General features: G+C 47.5%; 2 protein-coding genes across 2 annotated transcripts; both read right to left on the bottom strand.

The window, feature by feature from the left end:
• Positions 1-205: 205 nt before the first annotated feature.
• On the bottom strand, positions 206-10,901 carry LOC310864257 (claudin-1-like; the record flags this gene model as incomplete). The annotated part of the gene is made up of 5 exons (XM_083772878.1): positions 206-316; positions 500-613; positions 1,568-1,649; positions 1,927-2,091; positions 10,685-10,901. 5 exons carry the CDS (start codon positions 10,899-10,901, stop codon positions 226-228), a joined length of 669 nt encoding a protein of 222 aa, XP_083629004.1. The 3' UTR covers positions 206-225.
• LOC310863913 (heat shock 70 kDa protein 4-like) lies at positions 6,184-8,733 on the bottom strand (the record flags this gene model as incomplete). Its single annotated transcript, XM_083772441.1, has 1 exon — positions 6,184-8,733. One exon carries the CDS (start codon positions 8,731-8,733, stop codon positions 6,184-6,186), a length of 2,550 nt encoding a protein of 849 aa, XP_083628567.1.
• Positions 10,902-11,975: the final 1,074 nt, after the last annotated feature.

The raw sequence follows: 11,975 nt of genomic DNA, 5'->3' as shown, positions 1-11,975 counted from the left end.
TGAATATTTATGACACCTAGCAACGTTTTATCCCCTGAGTGTTACAATGGCACTAATAGAACAAGGAACATTACAATCAACCAACAATAGTACAAGGGCCAGGATTACAGAATAGAGACAAGAGGAGCAGCATATACATACACAATGTGACAGCACCAGAATAGAGACAGTAAAGCCATGAACAGTAACAGTTGAAGAATGAACTGAATGAGACACAATGAAGTTTTAAACGTAAGCCTTGGAGCTGCCGGTCTCTGACCTTGGAGCTGCTCTGTAGATCTTGTGGTCGGTGGTGTTGTAGTTGTACGAGAAGTTCCTGAGACAGGAAACAACACAAATAACAGATTATATAAATACATACACATTTATTTTTCTTTTCGTGGTACCATTTGTTCTTGCTTTTAAACGTGTCACTTATACGTAAAACGAACTGAAACAAACTGTAGCCTGTAGATTAGTTCTTCATGAAGTTGAAAAGAGTGATGTCAGTGTTCATTACCCTGCTGGGGGTGCTGGAGGGTCTCTCTTACAGGAGCAACACAGCATGGAACCACCCAGCATGGCCAGACTAGACGCTCCCCAGCCCAGATACAGACCTGTTCCCAACTCAAACCTCAAAAACGCACGCACGCACGCACACACACACACACACACACACACACACACACACACACACACACACACACACACACACACACACACACACACACACACACACACACACACACAATCTTCAATTACAATTGAACTCTGCATGACCCTTGTGTATAAATTGACTTGAATTCACTTAAAGGTATATTCAGTGATTTCACTTAATTCAAATATCACTTATTTTTTTGTTTTGTTGTGATAATCCTCCCTACTATAGAGTGTGCTGGCCATATAAGGAGTTCCTCCCTGTCCCCAGTTAACCCCTGGGGGTCAAAAAACCTTAGGTTTCGTTTTTGACTCTCTATCCTGATTGGACGAAAGGCTGGGTCCCACAGCCAAAAACGAAACCTAAGGTTTTTTGAGTGAAATCACTGAATATACCTTTAATGTGAATGCTCTGATGAAGGCTGCATAGCCGAAACGCGGTAAGCGTTCCTTTTTGGTGCAGTGTGCCAATAAAGGAATGGAAATGTGAGTACTTTGTCCACCGTTTATTTGGGGTGCATACTTAGTTTAGACTAGTCATTGGTTAGACATGGGTTAAGGTTAGGTCTAGGTGTGCTGCCCCGTGGGAGGTTAGGTTTAGGGTGAGGGTTTGAGATAGGTTGTAGATGTAGGACTAATGACTGGTCTAACCAATGACTAGTCTAAACCAAAAACTGTCTAAACTAAGTACTGCACTACCTTTTTGGAATTATTTTAATTCCTATTTTTTGAAATCTTCAATTACAGTCATACCATTTGACCGTCAGCAATACAACTTCAATAGCCTACATATATGTGTCTCCTCATGAGGAACAACTTTGTCACATTTCTTTGAACATATATCAACAAAGAAGTCTTACTGAAATGTATTATATGTACTGAAAAAGTATAATATAAAGTAGATTGAGTTTAATTTTAACCAAATACTTACTTGACTCCTCCATAGAAGGGATCATAGAATTCCTCGACAACTCGAGCTGCGTACCACGACACTGCTATCAAGGTGCACAGACCTGTTGTAAAAAAACAAAAAACAAATTGTCAACAGAAATATCAGCATGTAACTTTTGGTTGGTTGGTCTATGGTTTACTTGGAAATTGACGCACGCACGCATGCACGCACGCACGCACGCACCGTCGCACGCACGCACGCACGCACGCACGCACGCACACACGCACGCACGCACGCACGCACGAGCAATATACCATAACTGTATCTATGTTCCTACAACAAAGCACCGCCTGCATTTTAAACGATATGATCGCACAGTGCTGCTTAGTTGTCTTCACCTGACAGGATAAACAGCACGCCTCCAGTGAGGGCTATCTTGCCCTTGGCGACGTCCGATGTTCTGCCAATCTTCGTACATTTGAGTCCGAGAGCCGAGACCACGATGGACGCCAGACCCACCAGGAGAGACAGGATCATCAGAGCTCTGCAGGCCTGGATGTGACCTGCACGGGACACACAAAACAACATCTAAAAAGAAGGCAGTCTGCACACTGATCTTGTGCACTCTATTGCAGAGAAATAACCTTTCGACCCATATGCAATGAGGTCGATTAGAGACTTTTTATCGTGAGAATGATGGCTTCCATTATCTGAATGCAACTTTTGAGGAATAGATATCCCGTTTGTATTAGCTTGGATTCCCCATCGATGATATTTCTAGTGTACATATTGGGTCATTTGATCAGGACATCCAGTGGTGGAAGAAGTATTAACAATTTTTACTTAAAAGTAAAAAAGTATCAATACTGCAATGTAGAACTAGAAATGCACTCTGTCGAGGTGCCGACTTTTGCCTTGCACACAAGTAGGCGGCGGCCATACATGGCCTACTTGCTACTTGTACTGCTACTAACTAATGTCTATTACAACTGCTGTTCTAAATCCTTTAGACCCGTTATTGACCTTATACCAACCATGAAACATACCTTAGTTATGTCACCATCAACAGCCAAAAAGGAACCACCGACATAAGGACATAAGGACAACACCGACATACCCAGCCAATCGCAGTACTCACGCACTCTGCTTGAGCAAGTAAATACCCTGTTACAAGTAAAAGTTCGGAATTCTAAATGACACAAATCTGGATGTCCTTGCAGTCAGAACTGCAGCATCACTCCCAATCTTCCGCAGTAGTCTGAAAACCCACCTTTTCAGACTCCATCATGGCCCATAGCACTTATCCTACCCCCTTAGATAGCATTTCTGTAGCATTTGATAGACTTATAGCATGTTATGTAGACAGCACTATAATTGCATTGTATATAGTCATAGCACGCCATAGTACATATGTATAGCATAGTAGTATAGATATATAGTTTATATGTATAGTCTCATAATATAGATATTCCACTGTTTCCACTTTCTTAGCTTACAAATAGCTTTTTTGTGATGTATTCCCATGCTTTTTGTTCCTGCTTAATGTAAGTCGCTCTGGATTAAGAGCGTCTGCTAAATGCCTAAATTGAAAATTGTAAATTGCAATGAATGTGTATGACAGAGAGGAGGAAGATAGAGGTCAGAGGTCACACACCTTCACACACTTCTTTCATGGCTGTGTAGGTAGGTACTGTACAGTGTACATTTCACTGCATACTAACTGTTTGTACTTATACAATTTACTTGTTAAGTAAATAAACCCTCTTCCTCAATGTCCTTGTATATTATAAGTATATAAATACATATAGCCATTATAAACCTGCATATTTCCTAGCAGTATCCCTTAGTGAGGCTTTAGGCAAGACACTTGTATAGCATAATTCAACAACAAGGTAATTCAATGTGCTTTACAGAGAACAAAGAAAAGCGTTTGAATGCTAGGCATTTACAATGTACATTTATGGGCCAATATAGACCTACAGTACAACTAATGTAGCAAATTCCTCCACTTATGATGTATTTACTGTGATGGCTGTGATGCTATACCCGTACAGCCGCATTATCAGAACTTTTCTCATTTTAAGTAATATCCATATAATTATATAAAATCACACCTGTGTGAACCGAGTGGTGCAACTCCCTCCCCTCTCCCCCCCCCCCCCTCTCCTCTCTCTCTCTCTCTCATTAGCAGGAAACAGCGCCCCTACTGGTACTCATTATATGATGCTCACACATAGGTGAACGTCACATACATGAACACGGACAAAGCTGTTCCTTGGAGAGGTTGCACCACTTAAAAATCACACCCGTGTGAAGTGAGGGGCGCTCTTATCATCGTAAAAGACATGCACATCCCAGATATACTATCAAAAACGTTTCAACAGCAAAATTTCATATGGGAGCAGCAATACTGGTGTGTGGATTTCTAAACAATATCCATTAACCACTTAAACCTCCAACATCCATAGTGGGGAAAGCTTTCGCAGGCAAATAGCAGATCGACAAGATGCTATTGTCCTGCGAAAGCTTTCCCCACAATAACAGGAAACAGGAAAGGGGCTCCACTCAACCATAATGGTTAAGTCACATACCGGGTAAGGCCAGCAGTGATTCAAAGTCGCGGCAGTTCTTTACACCAGTGCTGTCTTCGGCGCAGGACCGCCATAGGTTCTGGAACTGTCGAATGGAGATGATGACGCTGCCCGACACAGAAGACTTCTTCCAGTACTCATTGGTCAGGCTCATTCCCGTTAGCAACCAGCTCCCCACGCCCAACAGAAAGCCTGTTAACTCCAGCGACGTCGTCATTGGATAGTATACAGATACTTCTGTCTGTCTGTCTGTCTGTCTGTCTGTCTGTCTCCTCTTACAAGGATACGGTACCTCTCTCTCTTAACGTGTTCTCTATCTGACACTGCCCTGGTGTGGAAAGTAAACCATTCAGCGCTTTCTACAGTTTCTTTCTTTTCTCTCTCTCTCTCTCTCCCACTCTCTCTCTCTCTCACTCTCTCTCCGTCTCCAGCAGTAACAGCATTTCGATACTTCCCCCACCTCGTTTGTTTTATACTGCACTACTACTCTGTGTTAGTACACCTAGTTTCAGGTGTAGGGGAACTTTACTCTTTGTTCAGGGCTCATAAAACGAACGCGCCTCCTCTGAAGGCGTCATCATAATCATGAGGACACAGGAAGTGTTGGCTGGTGACCTATACAGTGCAGGACCTACAATATAAATTGACACACACACTGGCCATGTTCGTCCCTCAGCCCTGCTTCACTGCCGTTCCTAAGTAACCGGCTGAGTTTATGCCAGCTTTAGTCTTTAGAATGTTATTGTAACAGACTCAATTGTAGGACAGACGACATGCAAGCCAAGGTTTTGAGATCACAAAGATCTTTATTCTGTGAGGTATACAGAGTCGCAGTGCTGCTTGCCTGCATGTGCTACTAGTTGGGAGAAACTGTACAGCCAGGGGCATTTGGGGTGCTGGAGGATTGGAATTGCCATCCCCTTGCGTTCACATTTAACCACAACTATAGGTTTGACTAGTTTGACTCAGGCCATGTGTTACAGCCAGTCATATTGGTATATTATTTGGTATGTTGTATTCTGTATTCTATGAGGTGGAGAAAGGAAACAGGGTTAACTGCCAAATTGACACTGACAGCGTTTCTGCCTGTGGCAAATTGATAGATGTCAGACTGATGATCCTGTGGGGAATTGGTCTCTGATGTTGGTTGGCTGTCTCCGCTAATGCTACAAATGACGCCGACGATGCGGGTTGGCTGGGGCCGAAGTACGGGCCGCTCACCGTTCCCTACAATGTCCACACTTGGACTTGACAGCGGGGGAGGACTGACAGCTCAGGCCAGGGAGAAAAGAATCGATCCCTCCGTCCTCTCACCCAAACGTGTTTTTGTTCACTTGTGTCTTTGGGACTAATGTGCTATAGCCCATGTGACCAACTTGCTTACCCCGATTGCTGCCAGAATACTTTGAGGGTACCTGATCATGTCACTCAGGTCGTCTGTGTCTCGGGCTCCCCTGACTTTAAGGTCTTCCTGTTAGCCTATAAATCACTACATGGCCTATCTACTACACCTTACCTCTCAGAACCGCATTATCCCTTACTCTTCCTCCTGCTAACCATTCACAAGACCATCCTACATGAATCCCACACTGGCCCAGGCCTCTCCCAGCATAATCCCCCCGCACCCTCTACGCCCAACTCCGCCCCACTCCCACAACCCCCATAAACACCCTTGACCCTTCACACAGACGGATATTTAGGGGTGTGGCCCGAATCGGCCATTCATTCATGGGTGAAAAAAACAACACAGCTTCCCCATTGGAATTGCACACACTTTTTTTTATGTTTCATTTGATGTTTTTTAAAGGGGCCAAGCCCGAAGGGACTTTGGGCCCTTATAGTATGTGTCTGTTTTTGTAAGGGACCAAGCGCAAAGAGACTTTTGGTCCTTTATTGTATTTGTCTGTTTTTTTCTTCTCCTTCTACTTCTTCTCCACACACACACACACACACACACACACACACCTGTGCATAAACAAACATGTTCGTCACCAAGAAATAAAAAGACAAAGAAAAACTGGAGAGGAACAGCATGCTGAGACAGAGCTATATTTCCATTATGCATTATTGTGTATCCATCTCCTCCTCTGTGGTCTGGTCTTCCAGATCTTCCAGGCTTCCGGGCCTGGCCTCTGTCCCCTCCTGATCATCGCTGACTGGCCCGTTGCTCTCCTCCATCTTCTCTTCCTTGGGAAGAGGCTCCGCCTTGGGCTTGGGCTTGGCCTTGAGCAGCATGGGGACACATGAGGCGTGGAGATCCCTGGTGAAGGCCTGTATCTCCTGGACCTTGACAACGGGTGCCAGCGACAGGTCCTGCTTGCTCTGCTGGCTCATCTTGCCGTTGAGCCACGCCATGGCCTCCTTCAGCAGCTGCTCCGCCCGGCCCACCTCCACCTCGTCCAGGTGCTCGTGGCGCGGGTCCGCCTTTGCCCTGTACGCCTCGACGACAGCCGTGTAGCGCTGGACCTGCCTGCGGAGCTCCTCGAACGCCTTCGTTCTCCCCTCGGCTTCTGCGTGCCTATCCCGGACGGGCCGGCCCAGCTTCCTCAGCTCGGCCAGCTTATCGACGTAGGCGGTCTTGGGCTGGTCCTCGCCGTCCTCGTACAGCCACGTCTCGGCGGCCTCCAGCGTCTGCACCAGCGCGTCTCTGTCGGCCGCGCCCACAAACTTCTCCAGCACGCCATGCACCTCGTGCCTCATCTCGTAGATGTACTCCTCCACGTTGTTCTTGGCGTCCTTCTTCTCCTTCTCCAGCTTGTCCTGCATGATCATCTTGGCCTCGTCCTCCACGAACAGGTTGAGCGTCTGGCCGTCCAGCTGCCAGTGCAGCGTGCTCTCCACGGGCAGTTCCATCGTCTTGGTCTTCACCTTGGGCTTCTTGGCCTGCAGCGGCGACTGGTTTGCCTTCTCCTGCTGCTTGACCGTGACCCCGTCCTCCTCCGCCGGCGTCTCCTCCGCGTCCTCCGAGGTCTCCGGCTTGTTCTCTTCGACGTTGTCGCACTGCACCGTCGTCGTCCTGTTGTCCTCCGGCTGGTCCGTGCAAATCTCTTCCCCATCCTTCATGGCTTGCTCTGCCTCGAAGGGCTCCTCGCCCTCCGAGACCTTGAGGACCCTGTCCAGTGAGGCGCTCGTCACGCTGAACACACCGTGGCCCGTGACGCGCACCTTCACCTTGACCTTGGAGATCTCCCCGGACGCCTCGGGGGGCGACACGTTCTGGATAAGGAACTGGCCGATGGTGGCCGTGGGGTAAGGCAGCTCCTTAGGCTGGTTGTAGTACGCCTCCACCGAGAAGGGCTCCCTCCGGTAGAAGGTGATGACCCTGGAGAAGGGCGCGGCGTGGTTTTTGGGGAACACCTCCAGCTCTGTCTCTCCGACCGACGAGTTCCAGCGCAGGGAGATGGGGTACGGCACGACGTCGGCGATGGAGAAGTCCCGGACGCGGACGGCGGGCGACAGGATGGCGCACTGCATGGCGCAGCCCCGGGCCACGGCCTCGTCGGCGTTGAGCGTGGCGCTCACGCGCTCCGTGCCAAAGAACTTGCTGATGCGATCCCTCACGGCCGGTATCCGGGAGGCACCGCCCACGATCTCCACCGCGTAAACGTCCTCCGTCTGCAGCTTGGCCTGTTCCACCACGCTGCGCAGTGGGCCGTCCACCCTGGCCAGCAGGGTGGCGCACATCTCCTCAAACTGGCTCCGGTTGAGCTTTGCTGACACGTCTACGTCGTTCATGAAGCACTCAATGTTGAGCTGCAGGTCGGACGACGTGGTGCTCATCTGGTGCTTCAGCTTCTCACACTCCTGGGCGAGGCGCGCCAGTGCCCGCGGGTTTGACCGCACGTCCAGCTTGTACCTGTTACCGAACTCCTGGCAGAAGTGGCTCACCAGGACGTCGTCGAAGGCCTTCCCACCGAGCTCCGAGTCGAAGGCCGTGGCGAGGATCCGGAGCCTCCCGGCGTTGAAGGCGCATGCCGACACCTGGTAGCCCGAGTGCCCCAGGTCCACAAACACCACTGTGCGGGGCTTCTCCTCGGCTTTCGGGAGGTCCTGCTTGTAGAAGCCGTACACCAGGGCCACTGCGGTCGTCTCGTTCATGAGCCTCAGGCAGTTGAGGCCTGCGATCTGGGCCGCGTCCATGACGGAGCGCCTCTCGGCGTCGGTGAAGTATCCCGGCACCGAGATGACGCAGTCGGCCACAGGCTTGCCAAGCGCGCTCTCCGCCGTCTCCTTCAGCTTGGACAGCAGCATGCCGCTGACCTGCTCCACGCTGAACACTGTGTCCTTGCCCATGTACACCACCTTGAGGCCGGTGGAGCCCGAGGGCATCTGCACCAGCTCATAGGCCAGGCCCGACTTGGCCCGCTGGACGTGGGGGTCAGAGAACGGCCGGCCGTGCAGCTGCTTGAAGCCCTGCGCAGTGTTCCTGCAGTTGCTGCCCGAGGAGATCTGGCTCTTGGCGGACACCCCGATGGTGCGGCTGCGCAGTCCGAAGGCCACGAAGGAAGGCGTGCTGCGCTCGCTGACGTCATTGATGACCGTCTCGATCCCTCCAGAACGCGCTATGGCCACGTATGAGCGCTGGTAGCCCAGGTCGATTCCCACCACCGACATCTTCCACGACGAGTTCCCTTGTTCTAGCTACTGAACGGGATTATATGATTAATTACGGTATAATGTCTCAATAATGGCCGTGGATAAACTGTGCGTTTCGCAGGTTTTGCTCTGTTTATAATTTTAGATATATCTGGCTGGTTTACCACCCAACATGTCACTGTCCTCGGAGGAAGAGTAGGCAGCCTTCGAGGACCCTTCCGGGACCTTATAGGTGACTGAGAGCCGAGATGTCACACAAAACACAAACCGTTGTCGAACAATGTCAATTTGCACAGGTGTGTCTGTCAGATGTCAGTGGTGGAACGTAACTGACGAGGCAGAGACCTCTAATATCTCCATATTTTAACTTTTTGTAAATTAATGCTCTACTTATACTACAGGAATGGTCATGCTGTGCCATGTTGCCATTTTCTTGATAGTCAGTGTGGCATAACAACATTCAATTTAATTATGACACCACATCAAAATGAAATATTTCCAACAGATTTAGATTTCTCATATATAAGTGTATATAACAACTTTATTTTGATTTCTTCTTCCTTTGAAATACTTTTCTTTCCCCATGTAATGACCATTAGACTCCCACCCATATCTCCTGGACTCAATCAGAGTTTGAATGAATCAATGTGCTTGATGTAATTTGCATACAGATGTGAGGGGACTTAATACAATTGACTATACATATATATTACCTTTTAAAATAAAAATCCTCTCTCTCGCACTTCAGCCAGCGTGTCAGCAGTGATCACCCTCCCTCCCCGGTGCCTATGCCGAGTAGGCAACCTCCTGTACTGTAGTGTCACACTATTTAGAATTATATGAAAAACAGTTCAAATCGATCTCCTCCCGGGATCTTTAATAAAAACGCACAAAAAGTTCTACATGGATATATATTTTAAGTGAAGAAATGAAGGTTGTATGAGCCAATGATAATGTAAGATTTATGAAAATTATTCTTCTGCCCCTAATACATGCAAAGTCACATGTTTATGAAACTTTACAGTACTGAGGGTCATGCCTAGTGTTGAAACCAGTCTTACTCCAATGGCCAAAGGGGGGGGGGGCTCTATAGCAATCGTTTGAAAATTAAACCTTTGAAGCCTCATTCAGCCAAAACCCATTGCACTTGTTTCCACATAATGCTTTGACTCATGGGGAACACATCTGTCACTTTGATCAGATTTGACCAGGGTCTGCCTGTATATTTTTAGCTATCTGCATGAAACGTTCTACATACAATCTATAGACCAATAACTGAAATCCCAGTTGAAGAGAAGTTTGTACTTTGAACAGGCATAACTCATGCCTGGCCAAAAGCCATGGAACTTGTTTACACATGTGTCTTGACTCATGCGGAGCACATCTGTCACTTTGTACGTGAAGAAATTTGTAAAGAAATATAGCTGCAAGCAGCGATAAGAGGGGCCAAGGAATGCAGCAATAAGAAAAATACTATAATATGCAATACACACAATACTTGTTTGTGGTCTGTTTGGGGTACGAACAGCTGCAATACCGCTGGGTGACCTAAAGTGGCATTATTGAGCAGCCTAAAAGGGCCATGCACACTGAGCCATGCACACTGAGCACTACTATAACTGTATGCCTCCAGCCAGCAGTGTTGTTGAGCAGCCTGCACTGCTCAGTACACACTGGTGTGATTTTTGCTATTGCTTGGCCCCGTCTTATCACTGCTTGCAGCTATATTGTTTTATACTTTTTTTTCCCGTCATAGCACAACATATGGTGAAGTATTGCAGTGCGACAACCACCAATGCAGTAAATTGTTTTTAAACGCGGCCGACAAATATTCTAAACTTTCCGCAATTCTGCCAATAACCATATTCTTTGAGATACACAACCGAGTTTTTGCGGGGTCAAACAAACAGTTTGACCATGTAGTGGGAAGCACATCTACATCATGGCATGCACTGTTTGGCAATCTCACCTGGTAGTCCTAGGATGGTCTTGTATTTGTTGCACTGAATGGCGCCCATGGAGGTGGCGGCGCAGCTCATCCACAGCCCCTCGAACTGCCACTGGCTGGTGGTCACCGACTCCGCGTGGCTCCGGACCTTCCACACCTGAGAGCTGGTGCAGCTGGACTGGAGGCACCAGGACAGCACGCCCAGAACCAGACCCACAACCTGGATGGCCAAAGACATGCTGCTGGCTGCTGCTACTGGACTGGGCTTTGACCTAGGAGAACAGGAAGACCAGTGGTGGAAAAATACTCACATTTTGTACTTTTCTACTCAATATTTGCCTCAAGTATTGTAAATTGTAAATACTCAAGCAAAAGCAGCACTATAACCCCGGGGTGGAAAAGGAAAGTTACATAGTGCTGCTTTAATTAAGGTGCTCAAACTAATTGCACTACATTAAAAAGGACAGGTTCCTTCAATTTAAAAAACAAACACCCTGCTGCTGCAATGTCCCTTCTTCCCGCGTGTTGCTACCATGTCGTGGTGGGCAGGCTTGTGTGCCTCCGTGACTCTGAGGGCTATAGTGGCTGGCAGGTTCAGGTCTCATGGTAGAGAGGCTCGACGAAACGCAGCACCTGGAACTCGAGGTTGGGCGTTGGGCATGGGGCTAACAACTCCCCCCCCCCCCCCCCCGTAAAAACACCTTGTTTCAGAAATGTGTAAGTAAGTAAGTAAGTGTAAGCTGCAATATCCCCTCATTTCCAAGATAAATTGTTCAACATTTTACATTTGTTTGTTTTGGGCTGTGAGGAAATTGTAAAAACTGCGAGGAAATTGTAAATGAGTAAAAACTCATGTGGTCTGTTTTTGTTCCTGTCGAGACTGAACACTGCCACTGCACACAAACTAAAGTAAACAACACAAATTCAGATCTTGGACACTAGATCATAATGAGGCATAGGGAGTTAATTATATAGAGGGGTTCAAACACGATAAGGAATATTACATGTAAGCACTCAAGCCCTACTTTTTTGTCCAACAACTAACAAAAATGTCAGATCTATAATTTCATGTGACATGTGGTGAGCTTGCAGATCTGCTAATTTCTCTGTTTTTGCTAACTTTATGTTTTTAAAAGTTTCAGAAATATTCAACATTTTTGGGGAGAAAATGCCCATTATAGTTATGCCAAGGTGAAAGTGGTTAAGTGTTAAATCACAGAATAATAATAATACAAATCTGCTCAGATGAGTGATATTTTTTTTAGGAGCATTGAACATATAGCAGATCTTACCAAACGTTCCTGGACCAGCC

This window comes from Protomyctophum parallelum (assembly GCF_964188405.1).
Source record: "Protomyctophum parallelum genome assembly, chromosome: 9".
Classification (NCBI taxonomy): domain Eukaryota; kingdom Metazoa; phylum Chordata; class Actinopteri; order Myctophiformes; family Myctophidae; genus Protomyctophum; species Protomyctophum parallelum.
This window is presented reverse-complemented; position numbering and strand designations above follow the sequence as displayed.